This window comes from Anomaloglossus baeobatrachus, chromosome 1 (assembly GCF_048569485.1).
Source record: "Anomaloglossus baeobatrachus isolate aAnoBae1 chromosome 1, aAnoBae1.hap1, whole genome shotgun sequence".
In the NCBI taxonomy this organism is placed as follows: Eukaryota; Metazoa; Chordata; class Amphibia; order Anura; family Aromobatidae; genus Anomaloglossus; species Anomaloglossus baeobatrachus.
Window position 1 is genome coordinate 903,983,653 of NC_134353.1, and position 18,512 is coordinate 904,002,164.

An 18,512-nucleotide genomic window follows, 5' to 3' on the forward strand; every position below is an offset into this window, starting at 1 on the left:
TACCAGTAATAATGAATAAATACACCAGAAACATCATCAATACATGAATATAGCACCAAAACCATCATCAGTACATGAATACAGTATCAGAACTATCATCAGTACATGAATATACTACCAAGCTTAGTACAACAATGAATTGTAATGTCTGGTCAGCCTCTCCATATACATTTGTATCAAAGGAACCAAAAATTTCCAGTATGTCCTTTACAATGACAAGGAGATGCTGGGAATGCTGATTAGACAAAGTCAGAATCCAAAATCAATAGTTACATCCAGGTACCTAATAGGTAACGCCTTCTCTGATTGGAGTCATTCTTATCCTTTTCTATCTGATGACTTTTTACATCCACAACTTGTTTCAGCAAACTTCCCTCTTTTTTGTCTTTCTACAGCACATCCTGACATCCTGTATTTAAATAAGTGTCCTGATAATACCTCCTGAATAAAATTATCTACCCATGTTGTGTCCCTGAACACATAATTGTCCATCAGTGTGATCCCGGTGCAAAATATGAGCCCTCACACTAGCCCTTTTGGAGTACATTGCTTTTACTATAGACTTTCAAAGAAAATATTGGTGGTTCTAGATTGTCTCCTCTTATTAACAACTGTTTGCATGCATGGACAATAATATAAGGTTGAGCATCACATAGCTCTTTTACAAAATTATGCCCCTACTACTGATGACATGCATGTGTGAATTGGTGCAGGATCATTTATGCTCTTATGAACTATAACCACCGTACTGTCAGCCCTTATGAACAATTCCCACCACACATTCTACACCTTATGAATTATAACCGCCACACTGTCCATCCTTATTAACTATGATGCCATACACACTTGCACTTATGAACTATGACCTAAAGATTGCCTCCCTTCATGCCCCTCCCCAACTTCAAACCCTTCCCCCTCCACCCAAGCTGCCCTGATACAATACCAGCAGCGTGATGAGGTGAACTCATCATGTTGGGGCAGGGAGCGGATTAGTGTTCCTTGACCTCTGCTCACACACACACACTGTATTTTCAATTCTTAAATACACAAATACAATTAAATCCAAGAAGCAGGAACCAGATTGTCCTCCAGATCTCTACTGTTTAACCAAATTGTCTATTATTGTAAAACCAGTTAAAACCCATCCCTAGCTTAAATGGTTATTATCTTTGGGCGGTCTTATTAGTGATTGATTAGTGAGTGCATTTTTTTTTTTTGGAAGAACACTTATTAAAATAACAAATGTCATGTTCTCAGAGGAAACAAAATATCCCCCCATAGGACACCTACACCAAATTGAAACCATTTCACCCAATCTCCTTTGATAGAACAGTCTATAGTCTACCAGTTAGGGGTGTATACAGAAATAAGTGGACCCTAGAAAAATTTCAGAATGGGTTACACTGCTGAGAACTCAATGAAATGTAATATATATATATATATATATATATATGTTTCATTCTGTTTTTTTCTATTGTATAATGCATATAACAGGGAGTGGTGCTCTGTTTGCTGGATTTGCACCCCCGCTCCTGGCTGCTTCATTAGCCTCCTTTTTGTTCACCAGCTGATCTTGTAGGTTTTTTAAAACCCAGAGAAGATGCAGTGTAGTGTAGGACCCAGCAAAGGAGGTTGCTGTGAAGGGGCACTGGGCTGGTATTACAATGGCCATTATAATATTCTAAATACCTCCATTTATGTTATAAGGTAGAATGTATTTTGTTTTTTCACAGTGTGCGGCTGGAATTTTTTCTCATATACATATATATATATATATATATATATATATATATATATATATATATATATATATATATCATAGTATCATAGTTTTTAAGGTTGAAGGGAGACTCTAAGTCCATCTAGTTCAACCCGTAGCCTAACATGTTGATCCAGAGGAAGGCAAAAAAAACCCCAATGTGGCAAACAAGTTCCAATGGGGAAAAAATGTCCTTCCTGACTCCACATCCGGCAATCAGACTAGTTCCCTGGATCAATACCCTGTCATAAAATCTAATATACATAACTGGTAATATTAAATTTTTCAAGAAAGGCATCCAGGCTCTGCTTAAATGTTAGTAGTGAATCACTCATTACAACATCATGCGGCAGAGAGCTCCATAGTCTCACTGCTCGTACAGTAAAGAATCCTCGTCTGTGATTATGATTAAACCTTCTTTCCTCAAGACGTAGCGGATGCCCGGGTTCCAGTCGCAGGCCTAGGTGTAAAAAGATCTTTGGAAAGGTCTCTGTACTGTCCCCTCATATATTTATACATTGTGATTAGATCCCCCCTAAGGCTTCGTTTTTCCAGACTAAATAACCCCAAGTTTAAAGGGGTTATCCTACACTATTGGGCTACATTGGGGCAGGTAAGTAGATAGAGACCACTTACCTGCCCCGCTGTCAGCCCCTCTCCCCCGGCTCAGAGCGGTCATGTGACCCCTCCTGCCGCGATTTTGCTGCTTCCGGCCTTTGCACGTCTACATGGGCAGAGCCATGTTGACATGCAAATCTGGAACAGCATGTCACCTCCCTGCTGGGCTGTACAGTGTTTGGAGTAAACGCCCCCGTTCCCTGCCCCCTCCCACACATTCCCCCCGCACCCCGTACTCTGCCCACAACCTCCCACACACTCCGTAGTCTCCCTCCTCCGCCTCCTGTGCCCAGCTACGTGCGCCCTGAATTGCAGCCGAGTCAGTGTCCAGTTCAATAAGGCAAGGAACACTTGTTGTCCGATACACTGCCAGCGCTGTGTCCCCAGCGCTTTATTATGTTTACTGCCTGACGCCCTGGGAACTGTTCCCCCCCCATTTCACCCCCCCCGCCCCCCCTCCCCTGTCAGTGTTTGCCCCCCTCTGCAGTATAAGCTGCCTCTCATTCTCAGCCTGCATTGCGTGCATCCGCGGGGATGACGAGCGCTGCTTCACTGCCCGTGCAGTCTGTGTCCCGCTCCCTGCCAGCCCCGCAGCTGCCCGCACTGCAATGTCAGTGTCTGCCCGCAGTATCTGCAGCTTCTCACGCCGCGGGGCTGGCAGGGAGCGGGACACTGACGCTCTCCCGCTGTGACGCACAGATCGCTGTGTGTGACAGCGAGAGAGCGACGAAATGAAGCCAGCAGGAGCCGGCATCAGGCAGCTGCGGAAAGCTGTAACCAAGGTAAACATCGGGTAACCAAGGTGGTTACCCGATATTTACCTTAGTTACCAGCCTCCGCCGCTCTCGCTGCCAGCGCCGGCTCCTGCTCTGTGCACATGTAGCTGCAGTACACATCGGGTTAATTAACCCGATGTGTACTGTAGCTAGGAGAGCAGGGAGCCAGCGCCCAGTGTGCGCGGCTCCCTGCTCTCTGCACATGTAGCTGCAGGTTAGATTAGATGACATAATTACCTGCAGTAACGATCTCCTGCCTCCTGACGTCACCGCGGTCACTGCCTTCTCTGCCCGTCTCGCGGGCGGCCCGAGACTGTCACTAGCAGTGACGTCACGGGCTCTCGCGATACTGCGTAGAACGCGGCGGGCATAGAAGTCAGTGACAGCGCTGACGTCAGGAGAGCATGAGATCGTTACTGCAGGTAATGAACTCATCTAACCTCCTGACGGCAGCGCTCGGCATCCCCTGCAGTGACCTGGGCTGACCTATTGATGTTAGCTCAGGTCACTGCACGGCTCTCCCAGCCAATGGGGAACATTTTGTTCTTCATTGACTGGGAGTCTCATTGACTATGGTATGGATCGCCGTGCGACACCCTTATTGGATTACGCCGGACCCGGATTTGATTGTTCTTGTCAATAAATTGTTGAAAGAGGGAATGTGGGGAGTGTTTTTTCAAATAAAAATTTTTTGGTTGTCTATTTTTTATTTCTTACTGACTGGGTTGGTGATGTCGGGTATCTGATAGACGCCTGACCTCACCAACCCCAGGGCTTGATGCCAGGTGACATTACACATCTGGCATCAACCCCATATATTACCCCGTTTGCCAACGCACCAGGGCGCGGGATGAGCTGGGGCAAAGCGCCAGGATTGGCACGTCCAATGGATGCGCCACTTCTGGGGCAGCTGTAGCCTGCTATTTTTAGGCTGGGGAGTGTCCAATAACGGTGGACCTCCCTAGTCTGAGAATAACAGACCACAGCTGTCCGCTTTACCTTGGCTGGTGATCCAATTTGGGGGGGACCCCACGTTTTTTGTTTTTAATTATTTATTTAATTTTAAATAACAGCGTGGGGTGCCCTCTGTTTTGGATTACCAGCCAAGGTGAAGCTGCCAGCTGTGGTCTGCAGGCTGCAGCCGTCTGCTTTACCCTAGCTGGCTACAAAAGATAAGGGGGACCTCACGTCGTTTTTTTTTTTTTATTAATTCTTTATTTATTGGCTAAATACAAGGCTAAGCACCCCTTAGTGCCACATGAAAGGCACTAAAGGTGGCTTTACACACTGCAACATCGCAAACGACATCGCTGTAACGTCACCGGTTTTGTGACGTTACAGCGACCTCCCCAGCGACATTGCAGTGTGTGAAACACATCAGCGACCTGGCCTCTGCTGTGAAGTTGTGATCGCTAGAAATCGTTCAGGACCATTCTTTGTTCCTTTTGTTTCCCGCTGTGCAGCAAAGTCTCAGTGTGTAAAGGGGACTTTACAGCGACCACGCGGCTCTGTCTGTGTAGCGTCATGATTAGCGGTCACCTGTGAAGGATTCACCGGTGACCGCTAATCCCCCGAGTGACTGAAGTTTCCCCCCCTCTCTCATACTCAACGATCCCCGATCCCCGGCTCTGCACGGCGTTCACTCTGCTCCAGCGGCTTTTCCTTTTTTGAAAAAGCCGGCCGCTCATTAAACAATCTCGTATTCCCAGCTTTTCCCCGCCCACAGGCGCCTATGATTGGTTGCAGTGAGACACGCCCCCACGCTGAGTGACAGGTGTCTCACTGCACCCAATCACAGCAGCCGGTGGGCGTGTCTATACTGTGCAGTAAAATAAATAAATAAATAATTAAAAAATCCGGCGTGAGGTCCCCCCTATTTTAATACCAGCCAGATAAAGCCATAAGGCTGAAGGCTGGTATTCTCAGGATGGGGAGCTCCACGTTATGGGGAGCCCCCCAGCCTAACAATATCAGCCAGCGCCGCTCAGAATTGCCGCATACATTAGATGCGACAGTTCTGGTACTGTACCCGGCTATTCCCGATTTGCTCTGTTGCATTGGCAAATCGGGGTAATAAGGACTTATTGGCAGCCCATAGCTGCCAATAAGTCCTAGATTAATCATGTCAGGCGTCTGACCGAGATACCTTCCATGATTAATCTGTAAATTACAGTTAAAAAACACACACACCCGAAAAATCCTTTATTAGAAATAAAAAAACACTAACAAATTCCCTTATTACCAATTTATTACCCACAACAAAGCCCTCCTTGTCCGGCGTAATCCACGTTCCTCCAGCGTCGCATCCAGCTCTGCTGCATGCAGGTGACAGGAGCTGCATAATACACCGCCGCTACGGTCACCTCCACGCAGCTAATGAAGACAGCCGCGCGATCGGCTGAGCTGTCACTGAGGTTACCTGGATGCAGCGGAGGCCGCGGGTAACCTCAGTGACAGTCCAGCTGATCGCGCTACTCAGCCGCCGCTCCTGCCAGCTCCACACAGCAAATGAGGTGAGTATCGCGATCAGCTGAGCTGTCACTGAGGTTACCCGCGGCCACCGCTGCATCCACCGTGTGTGTGTGTATGTCCGCTAAAGGAATCCGCTCTCATTTACAATAACGTTTTTTTGCACAGATGACCCATGTGACCCAGGGAACGTCGTAGACTACGGTTTCACATGAAAATTGAACCCTGCGCTTTACAGTCACTCTCCAAAAAACATGACTCCATTAAAGTGAATGGAGCCTGGAACTACAGTTTATTAATCTCAGCTGTGATTGGTTACTATAGTATCAAAGGGCAGTGTTAGTATAGTGCTGGGGACGAAGGACGCATACGTTTACGCTGCAGTGCTAGATGCAGCGTAAAGGCATGAAATACGCACACGTGCGCACAAGGCCTAAGACACACTTTGCCTTGTGAGGAAGATGAAGTGCGTGTCTTGTATTCAATTCATATAGTGACACATAGAGGGATAAGCCTGGAGAATCTATGTGTGTGTATATATATATATATATATATATGCATATATATATATATATATATATATATATATATATATATAATGTATATGTATACACATAACTATATGACACAAACCACGCACACACACACACATGTACCATACATACATGGCGTATATATCTACTATAGACTCACATTGGGTGCTATATATAGTCTGCCTTACACAGTATTCATTTATCTATAAGGGGTGAGGAACATGTAACAACTCTTTCTGTTACCATTGTGGATGGGATGTGAGCTGATTGCTGTGTCACAGATGAGAGAAGCTGGATCTCTGCTCTGTCACATGCTGAGAGGTCAGGTGCTGGGCAGAATACTGACAGCCATTGAATGTGCAGAGGGAGGGCAGGGGGCGTTCCTGTACACTGAGGCCGGGCAGGGGGCGTTCCTGTACACTGAGGCCGGGCAGGGGGCGTTCCTGTACACTGAGGCCGGGCAGGGGGCGTTCCTGTACACTGAGGCCGGGCAGGGGGCGTTCCTGTACACTGAGGCCGGGCAGGGGGCGTTCCTGTACACTGAGGCCAGGCAGGGGGCGTTCCTGTACACTGAGGCCGGGCAGGGGGCGTTCCTGTACACTGAGGCCAGGCAGGGGGCGTTCCTGTACACTGAGGCCAGGCAGGGGGCGTTCCTGTACACTGAGGCCGGGCAGGGGGCGTTCCTGTACACTGAGGCCGGGCAGGGGGCATTCCTGTACACTGAGGCCGGGCAGGGGGCGTTCCTGTACACTGAGGCCGGGCAGGGGGCGTTCCTGTACACTGAGGCCGGGCAGGGGGCGTTCCTGTACACTGAGGCCGGGCAGGGGGCATTCCTGTACACTGAGGCCGGGCAGGGGGCGTTCCTGTACACTGAGGCCGGGCAGGGGGCGTTCCTGTACACTGAGGCCGGGCAGGGGGCGTTCCTGTACACTGAGGCCGGGCAGGGGGCATTCCTGTACACTGAGGCCGGGCAGGGGGCGTTCCTGTACACTGAGGCCGGGCAGGGGGCATTCCTGTACACTGAGGCCGGGCAGGGGGCGTTCCTGTACACTGAGGCCGGGCAGGGGGCGTTCCTGTACACTGAGGCTGGGCGGTGACAGCTCTGACTGAGGTTTGGCAACCAAGAATACAGGAAATTGTCATGTTTGTTGGAGCTAAATGTAAACAAGAGCTGCAGGGAATAAAGTGTGAATTCAAGAGAAACAAAAGTTAGAAAACAGAAAATAACAATGTAGGGGTGATTTATATGACAATACAGCACAGATTAGCTTACAATTTTTTTTGGAGTGTATGTCGGATAACTCCTTTAATAACCTGTCTTGGTATTGCAGCCCACCCATTCCTCTAATAATCTTGGTGGCTCTTCTCTGCACCCTCTCCAGTTCAGCTATGTCCTTCTTATATATCGGTGACCAGAATTGTACACAGTATTCTAAGTGCGGTCGCACTAGTGACTTGTACAGAGGTAGAACTATATTTTTTTCATGAACACTTATTACCTCTTTTAATACATCCCATTATTTTATTAGCCCTGGCAGCAGCTGCCTGACACTGGCCACTAAAGTGAAGTTTACCATCCACCCATACACCCAAGTCTTTTTCTGTGTCTGTTTTACCCAGTGTTCTACAATTAAGTACATAATCATAAATGTTATTTCCTCTACCCAAGTGCATGACCTTACATTTATCTACATTAAACTTCAATTGCCACTTCTCAGCCCAATCCTCCAATTTACATAAATCTCCCTGTAATATAAAATTATCCTCCTCTGTATTGATTACCCTGCAGAGTTTAGTATCATCTGCAAATATTGAAATTCTACTCCGCATGCCCCCAACAAGGTCATTTATAAATATGTTGAAAAGAAGCGGGCCCAATACTGACCCCTGTGGTACCCCACTATGAACTGAGACCCAGTCCGAGTACATACCATTAATAACCACCCTTTGTTTCCTATCACTGAGCCAGTTTTTAACCCAGTTACACATATTTTCCCCTATCCCCATTATTCTCATTTTATGTACCAACCTTTTGTGTGGCACCGTATCAAAAGCTTTTGAAAAGTCCATATACACAACATCCACTGCATTTCCCTGGTCCAGACTTGAACTTAAATCTTCATAGAAGCTGATCAAATTAGTTTGACAGGATCGATCCCTCATAAACCCATGTTGATACTCTGTCATAAGGTTATTTTTCTTGAGATACTCCAGTATAGCATCTCTCAAGAAACCCTCAAGGATTTTACCAACCGTAGAGGTTAAACTTACCGGCCTATAATTTCCCGGCTCAGTTTTTGTCCCCTTTTTGAATATTGGCACCACATTTGCTATGCGCCAGTCCTGCGGTACCGACCCTGTTATTAAGGAATCTGAGAAGATTAAAAATAATGGTCTATCTATCACAGAACTCAATTCCTGTAGTACTCTGGGGTGTATGCCATCCGGGCCTGGAGATTTGTCAACCTTAGTGATTTCGAGGCAGCGGCGTACTTCCTGCTGGGTTAAGCAGGTAATATTCAAGGGTGAATTTATGGTATCACTGATCATGTCATCTGCCATGGCATTTTCTTGTATAAAAACCGTAGAAAAAAAGTCATTCAGCAGGTTGGCTTTACCCTCATCCCCTTCCACCATTTCACCAAGACTATTTTTAAGGGGGCCAACACTATCGCTTTTCAGTTTTTTACTGTTTATGTAGTTAAAGAATATTTTAGAATTATTTTTACTTTCTCTCGCAATGAGTCTCTCTGTCTCAAACTTAGCTAACTTAATTTGCTTTTTACATATTTTATTTAATTTTCTATAATTATATAATGCCTCATCACTACATACTCTCTTTAATTCTTTTAAGGCTTTCTGTTTTTCTTTTATTGCTTCCCTTACAGCTCTATTTAGCCATAGGGGTTTCCTCCTATTTCTAGCATGTTTGTTCCCATAGGGTATATTTTCTGCACAAGCCCAATTCAGGATGTTCATAAAAGTCTCCCATTTGCTTTGTGTACTTTTATTACTTAGTACATCATCCCAGTTTATTGCACTAAGATCATCTCTCAACCATTTAAAATTTGCTTTCCTGAAGTTTAGTGTCCTTGTAGCCCCTCTACTAGACATCTTACTAAAGAATACCTGAAAACTTATTATTTTGTGATCACTATTCCTCAAGTAACCCCCAACTTGTATATTTGATATGCGGTCTGGCCTATTGGTTAGTACAAGGTCTAGTAGTGCTCCCCCTCTTGTGGGGTCCTGTACCATTTGTGAAAGGTAATTATCTTTCATTGTTATCAAAAATCTATTTCCTTTGCTGGAACTGCAAGTTTCTGTTCCCCAATTTATATCAGGATAGTTAAAGTCCCCCATAATAATTACCTCTCCGAGACTCGCTGCTTTATCAATTTGCTTTATGAGGAGATTCTCTACCTCTTCCATAATATTCGGCGTCTTATAACACACCCCTATCAGTATTTTATTATTCATTCCCCCCCCCCTTATCTCCACCCATAGGGACTCTACATTCTCAGTACCCTCACATATGTTGTCACGCAGGATGGGTTTTAAGGATGATTTTACATATAGACACACACCTCCCCCTCGCTTATTTGTACGGTCATTCCTGAATAGGCTATAACCCTGTAAATTAACAGCCCAGTCATAGCTCTCATCCAGCCATGTCTCTGATATCCCCACTATATCATAATTTTCTTCCAACAATATTAATTCTAATTCCTCCACCTTATTTGTGAGGCTTCGGGCATTAGTGTACATGCACGTTACGTATGACTCTGTACCTGTATTCCTGCTTACTGTATTAACTGTCCTAACCCTTCCCCCCGTACCACCCCCAATTTCATTACTTGTGCCCTGGTCACTATCTGCACTACATTCCCCTTCTATAAAGTGAATACCCTCGCCCCCCATTCCTAGTTTAAACACTCCTCCAACCTTCTAGCCATTTTCTGCCCCAGCAGAGCTGCACCCTCCCCATTAAGATGCAGCCCATCCCTAGCATAGAATCTGTAGCCAACTGAAAAGTCGGCCCAATTCTCCAGGAACCCAAAACCCTCTTTCCTACACCAATTCCTGAGCCACCTGTTAACCTCCCTGATCTCTCTTTGCCTCTCTCTCTTCTCTCTCTCTCTGTATATATATAAATATATATATTTACACATATATATATATATCTCAAAAAAATATTTATATATATATTTTTTTTTAAATACTGTCCATAATATAAAAGGTACAAATTTCTATACTGATAAATCGCGTAACATATCTTTCTAGGGAGCTATATTTTGCTGATATAAATCTGATTGTTTGCAGTCACCACTAGGGGGAGCTCACTGCATTTAGAATTTTTATAGCTTCCCCCGAAGATAACACTTACCCCGAAAATAAGCCATAGTAGGCTTTTTGGGGCTTTCTGAAGTATGCTTAAACTATAAGGCTATGTGTCCACGTTGCTTTTTACCTACTTTTTACCTGCTTTTTTTGCTGCTTTTTCAACTGCATCGTTTAATGCCAAAATGGATGTGTTCTGCTTTTCAAGCAAAGTCTATGGGAATTTGGGTTTCTTGTCCGCACTATGCAGTTCAAACTGCTGCCTTTTTCAGGCAGAACTTTGGACAAAAACTCAGCTTTGCAGTGCAAAACCCAAATGGCAAAAGCAATTGACATGTCAATTGTTTTTGCCATTTGCGTTTTGAACTGCAAAGCAGAGTTTTTGCCGAAATTTCTGCCTGAAAAAGGCTGCAGTTTGAACTGCATAGTGCGGACAAGAAACCCAAATTCCCATAGACTTTGCTTGAAAAGCAGAACACATCCATTTTGGCATTAAACGATGCAGTTGAAAAAGCAGCAAAAAAGCAGGTAAAAAGCAGGTAAAAAGCAACGTGGACACATAGCCTAAGCCCTACTCCAAAAATAAGCCCTAGGTGTGGTTCCATAAGGAAGTGTCCAAGCAGATAAAAAAGTTAAAGATTACATCAGGACTCTTCATCAAAGACATCAGTCATCCCCCAAAAGAATGCAGATACCCCCTAAATAAAATTGCATTCACCAGGGAAGTACCATGTTTCCCTGAAAATAAGACAGGGTCTTACACTACTTTTTTGCTTCGAAAGATGCTCTAGGGCTTATTTTCGGGTGATGTCTTATATTTTTCTCATGAACAACAATCCACATTTTTCCTTGAACAAAAAAATCCACATTATTCAAATATAATCACATTCTGGATCATCAACATTTTGTGTTATTCCTATTACTGGGTCAGATGCACATTTTCTTATCTGATCTGCTATTTTCATGGTGCACATCCAGTCCTATAGTGGAGGGTACATACCATATTTACAAAGGTTTAAATCACCTGCTTACATTTATTATTCTTTTTGTACTGCTATGTTTATCCCCAAAAGAAAGCAGACACCCACTAAAAGGATCACACTTACCAGACCCCAACAATTAGAGTTGGTAAGTGACTGGGCTCTCACATACAGATCTGCGTCGCTGTGAGGTCCATCTCTGTTCTACAGCGGTTGACTCCCCCTGGTGCCTGGAAGCAGTATCACTCTTTCTGAGTGATACTGGTATGTGATCTGTTTGTGAGAGCTGCAGTGCAATGCAGCTGGAATGGTGAGAGACCTAACAGTGATGAAGATCTCTGTGTGAGAGCCCATCCACTATCAGCACTTGTTAACTGTAATTGGGGTCTGGAGAGTGTAATTTTTTTGGGGGGTGGGTATGCTTTCTTTTGGGGGTGTCTGCTTTCTTTTGGGAGTGTCTGCTTTCTTTTGGAAGTGTCTGCTTTCTTTTGGAGAGGACTGATTTATTTGATGGAGAGTACTGCTGTATTCTTTAACTTTTTTAGCTGCTTGGCCACTTCCTTATGGAACAGGAACTAGGGATTATTTTTGGAGTAGGGCTTATATTTGAAACATACTCAAAAAAAAGCCCACCAAATCCTACCAGGGCTTTTTTTCTGGTAGGGCTTATTTTCTGGGAAATATATAAATCTGTATGCAGCGAGCTCCCCCTAGTGGTGACTGCTAGCAGTCAGATTTATATCAGCAAAATATAGCTTCCTAGGCAGATATTGTACACGATTATTCAGTATAGAATTTTGAACCTTTATATGATGGTTTCAGGGAATTGTCTACCCTGGGAAATGTATAAACTTGTATGCAGTGAGCTCCCCTTAGTGGTGACTGCAAGCAGTCAGATTTATATTAGTAAGATATAGCTCCCTAGACAGATATGTTACTTGATTAATCAGTATAGAAGTTTGAACCTTTATATGATATTTTCAGGGAAATGTCTACCCCAGGAAATGTATAAATTTGTATGCAGTGAGCTCCCTCTAGTGGTGACTGCTAGCAGTCAGATTTATATCAGCAAAATATAACTTTCGAGACAGATATGTTACACGATTATTCAGTATAGAATGTTGAACCTTTATATGATGATTTCAGAGAAATGTATACTCTGGGAAATGTATACATTTGTCTGCAGTAAGCTCCCCCTAGTGGTGACTGCTAACAGTCAGATTTATATCAGCAAAATATAGCTCCCTAGACAGATATGTTACACGATTGTTCAGTATAGAATTTTGAACCTTTATATGATGGTTTCAGGGAAATGTCTAACCCGGAAAATGTATAAATTTGTATGCAGTGAGCTCCCCCTAATGGTGACTGCTAGCAATCAGATTTAAATTAGCAAAATATAGCTCCCTAGGCAGATATGTTACACGATTGTTCAGTATAGAATTTTGAACCTTTATATGATGGTTTCAGGGAAATGTCTAACCCGGAAAATCTATAAATTTGTATGCAGTGAGCTCCCCCTAATGGTGACTGCTAGCAATCAGATTTATATTAGCAAAATATAGCTCCCTAGGCAGATATGTTACACGATTATTCAGTATAGAATTTTGACCCTTTATATGATGGTTTCAGAGAAATGTATACCCCGGGAAATGTATAAATCTCTATGCAGTGAGCTCCCCCTAGAGGTGACTGCAGGTAGCTACTATTACAATATTAAGGCTAACAAGTGGAGCAGTTAATAGCAGTTCTAAATTAGTCCTTCCAATTTGCAAAATATTGTGTATATTCAATTGCATGTTCTGGTTTTGTACGTAAGTACCCTGGCCAAGGCAGAGGGGCCTATTCGTGCCCCCCTTTGCTATACACAGTGAATATGAATGAATAAAACCGCCATTGAGTACATATCTGAATTTCCATTGTAGATAAAAGCAAAGAGATGCATTTTTATGTCACAGAATCGGACACCTCTGCGGGTGAATTCTGGAGAGAAATACCAGGTAAGATATAATGTATCCCCCCTAGAATGTTCCAACCGAGGGGAAAAAAATGATTAAACCCAGAATAGGCCCATAAAAAAAGAAAGACGGAGTTAATAGCAAGTGGATTATTAATTGCGGAGGACGCATGAAAAGAGGCTTTTAGGACCATATACAATGAGGCGGCTGCGGAAGGCTGGAATGACAATAATTGAAATGTTCCGTACAAACCTTCTATTAAGAAGGATCACAGCTTATTGCTTTTTCTATCTGTCAGACAGACATTAAAGGTGTTTTATTGCGTCTTTCCCAACATTTATATTATCTACATGATAATGATCTCTACACAAAATGTATAATACATTTACAAAAATTACATTATACAAATTAAATGAAACCACCTTTTTACTGATTGCTAAACGTCTCCGAGGGCTTTACGGACTACGTGATTAGAACTTGTGATACTAACTTGTCTATTGCAGTGTCTTAAGGAGAGGTTTGCTTTCTTGGGAGCAGGGAATCTAATTTCCCATTTATGTAATGCAAACTGCCTTGGCTTTGACTATTCACGGTTAATTGACTGTCAAACGAGGTTGTTATCCTGAGGCAATGTCTGCAAATTTGCCTGTCAAATGAGACAGAGAGTGCAGGCAGCGGAAAAAGAGAGAGAGAGAGAGAGAGATAAGAGAGGGGCCGGGAGAGAGGGGCTCAGCACCGCAAAAGGGGGGCAGGCGGCTCAGGGAAAGGTGGGGTACAGAAGAGGCCGGGCCCGGGCACTTAGGGGTTATTGGGGAAGTGAAATATTGAAGAATAGATATTCAAAAATACAGCAAATGTGTCATTATAGAGAACTGCTACAATGTATCCCACAGCAATGACATACAGATATATTATGTATCAATCTATTGTCTATCATTCAACTTCTTTCTATGAACTTCTTTATCATCTTATTGTGTATTTACTATATATCAATTATCCATCTAAAGTTCTGTCTGACCATTTACTAATCTATCAATCTATTATTTTACTGTATATCTATTTATCAATCATCTATCCTTCTATCTATTATTTTACATCTATCAATACTCTATCCATCCTTCTATCTATCCTTGTGTCTATCCATGTATCTATCTAATCTATCTATTTTACATTTATCAATCCTATCTATCCTTCTATTTATTTATTGATCTATCCCTCTATCTTTCCATCTATCTATCCACCCATCTATCCTTATATCTATCTATTTATCCCTCTATCTATCTATCTATCTATCTATCTATCTATCTATCTATCTATCCATTTATCTATCTATCCATCTATCTATACATCTCTCTATCTATCTATCTATCTATCTATCTATCTATCTATCTATCTATCCATCTATCTATCTATCCATCCATTTATCCATCTATCTATCTATCTATCTATCTATCTATCTATCTATCTATCTATCCCTCTATCTATCTATCTATCTATCTATCTATCTATCCATCTATCTATCTATCCTTTTATCTACTTATCCATCTATCTATTATTTTATATCTATCAATCTTATCTATCCTTCTATTTATTGATCTATGTATCCCTCTATCTATCCATCCATCTATTCTTCTATCTTTTTATCCTTTTATCCCTCTATCTATCTATGTTCTGTCTGACCATTTACTAATTATCTATCCATCTATTATTTTACATCTATTTATCAATCATCTATCTATCTATATATCTATCTATCCATCCTTCTATCTATCCTTGTATCTATCTATTATTTTACATCTATCAATCCTATCTATCCTTATATTTATTGATCTAGCTATCCCTCTATCTTTCCATCTATCTATCTATCAATCAATCTATCTATCTATACATCCATCTACAGTATCTATCCTTCTATCTATTCATTTATATACTTATCCATCTAGCTATTATTTTACATCTATCAATCCTATCTATCCTTCTATTTATTGATCTATCTATCCCTCTATCTATTTATCTATCTATCCCTCTATCTATATATTTATCCATCCATTTATCCTTCTATCCTTCTATCTATTGTTCTCTGTATCTCCTTATCTTTATTTATCTGCAAACCAAAGCACTCTACGCTAAACAATGCTAAAATATATTCAAATATGAATTATTTTAAACGCCACTAACGTCAAATAGAATTTAGATACATAGAACATAAATTGTGCCCACCAGCTGCGACAAGTTGTACCTTTCTTCGAAGGGACTAATATTTATCAAACATACCTCTCCAGCCCAAAAGCCTCAAAATTTCAAATCAGGTATCTATCTATCTATCTATCTATCTATCTATCTATTTATCTATCTATCTATCCATCCATCCATCCATCCATCTATCTATCCCTCTATCTATCCATCTATCTTTCCCTCTATCTATCCCTCTATCAATCTATCAATCTATCTATCCCTCTCTCTATCTATCAATCTATCTATCCCTCTATCTATCCCTCTATCTATCCCTCTATCGATCTATCTATCTATCTATCTATCTATCCCTCTATCTATCTATCTATCCCTCTATCTATCCCTCTATCTATCCCTCTATCTATCCCTCTATCTATCTATCTACCCCTCTATCTATCCCTCTATCTATCTATCCCTCTATCTATCCCTCTATCTATCCCTCTATCTATCTATCCCTCTATCTATCTATCTATCTATCTATCCCTCTATCTATCTATCTATCCCTCTATCTATCCCTCTATCTATCCCTCTATCTATCCCTCTATCTATCTATCTACCCCTCTATCTATCCCTCTATCTATCTATCCCTCTATCTATCCCTCTATCTATCCCTCTATCTATCTATCCCTCTATCTATCTATCTATCTATCTATCTATCTCTCTATCTCTCTATCCCTCTATCCCTCTATCTATCTATCTGTCTATCTATCTATCATCTATCTATCTATCTATCTATCCATCTATCTATCATTTTTCTATCATGGTCAGTTTGTCTATCTAATTAGAAGCGCTATATAAGATATAAATAATGTAAAATAAATATATTCCACACCAGTCAAATCCAGTATATTACAAAAGAGAGTACACCCCTGACATTTTTGTAAATATTTGATTATATCTTTTCCTGGGACAACACTGAAGATCTGACCCTGTGATACAATGTACAGTGTCAGTGTGCAGCTTGTATAACAGTGTAAATTTGGGGTCCTCTAAACTCAACACACAGCCATTAATGTCTAAACATTAATGTTGGCTGGCAACAAAAATGAGTATACTCCTAAGAGAAAATGAACAAATTGTTCCGAAAATGTCAATATTTTGTGTGTCCACCATTATATTCCAGCAGGGCCTTAACTTTCTTGGGCATGGAGGTTACTAGAGCTTCACAGGAGCCGCTGGATCCTCTTCCATCCTCCATGACAACATCACGGACCTGGTGGGTGTTACAGACCTTGTGCTCCTCCACCGACTGTTTGAGGCAGCACCCCACATGCGCAATAGGGTTTAGGTCTGGAGACACTTGGCCAGTCCAGCACCTTTACCTTCAGTTTCTTTAGCGAAGCAGTGGTGGTCTTGGAGGTGTTTGGGACCGTTATGTTGGAATATGAAGGGAAGGGATCTGTTCTGCTTCAGTATGTCACAGAACATGTTGGAATTCATGGTTCCCTCAATGAACTGTAGTTCCTCACAGCCGGCAGCACTCATGCAGCCCCAAATCATAACCCTCCCACCACCATGCCTGACTGTAGGGAGGACACACTTGTCTTTGTCCTCCTCACCTGGTTGCCTCCACACACTCTTGACACCATCTGAACCCAAGAAGTTTATCTTGGTCTCATCAGACTATAGGACGGTTCCAGTAATCCATTTCCTTAGTCTGTTTGCAAGCTTTCTTGTGCATCATCATTAGAAGAGGCTTCCTTCTAGTACGACAGCCATACAGATCAATGTGATGCAGTGTGTGTGACGTATGGTCTGCGCACTGGCAGGCGGACCCCCCCACCCCTGTAAACTCTGCAGCAATGCTGGCAGCTCTCATACGTCTATTCTGAAAAGCCGACCTCTGAATATGACACTGAGCACGTGCACTCAACTTTTTTGACTGATCATGCTGAGGCCTGTTCAAAGCAGATCCTGTCTTGTTAAACCGCTGTATAGTCTTGGCCACCGTTCTGCAGCTCAGTGTCAGGGTGCTGACAATCTTCTTATAGCCTCGGCTATCTTTATGTAGAGGAACAGTTTTTTTTTCCGATACATGAGGAGCCATGTTGAACTTCCAGCGACCAGTATGAGAGAGTGTGAGCGATAACACCGAATGTAAAACCTCTGCTCCCCATTCACACCTGAGACCTTGTAACACTAATGCGTCACGTGACACCGGGAGGAAAAATGGCTTATTGGGCACAATTTGGCCATTTTCACTTAGGGGTATGCTCACTTTTGTTACCAGCAGTTTACACATTAGACAGGCTTTGTGTTGAGTTATTTAGAGGGAAAACCAAATTTATACTGTTATACAAGCTGCACACTGACACTGTACATTGTATCACAGGGTCAGATATTCAGTGTTGTCCTAGGAAAAGATATAATTAAATATTTTAAAAAAATATGAGGGGTGTACTCACTTTTGTGATATAGTGTATATAGAAGATACAGTATTTATGTTGGTTTCTATGTAATTAAAAATCTGATCTAGATCCATGTTGGTCTCCTAAAAAACAAAGAGAATCAATGGGCACCCAATATAGCAGTTATATAGTTACATTATTGTTAATGGCTGATTATATCATTTTATCATAATTGTATGGTTTGTACCATGATTAAGCCTTATTTTTCTTAGCTACATATTCCACTATAAATGAGATAATCAGCCATTGACAAAAATGAAACTAAATAACTACTATCTCTGGGGAACAATGATGCAATCATTTTTTAAGGAGGCCCCCATGGATATAGATCAGGTTTTTAATGACATTGAAATCCTAATAAATACTTTATCCCCTATACATATGGGTAGTTGTATTGCTAATGTTCCTATAGAAACTAACCAAAATTTGGGCGTAAAG

General features: G+C 42.2%; 1 protein-coding gene across 6 annotated transcripts in view; it reads left to right on the forward strand.

Moving 5' to 3' along the window:
- Window positions 1-18,512, forward strand: part of SKOR2 (SKI family transcriptional corepressor 2) — a 58,702-nt gene that overhangs the window by 20,968 nt on the left and 19,222 nt on the right. For 5 of the 6 annotated variants that reach the window (XM_075327333.1, XM_075327347.1, XM_075327340.1 and 2 more), the window contains exon 4: window positions 13,402-13,476. The exons of the other annotated variant lie outside the window; for it this stretch is intronic. In XM_075327333.1, coding sequence (XP_075183448.1) covers window positions 13,402-13,476 — 75 coding nt within the window. The remainder of the gene's footprint in view (window positions 1-13,401; window positions 13,477-18,512) is intronic. 6 annotated transcript variants of the gene reach the window in all.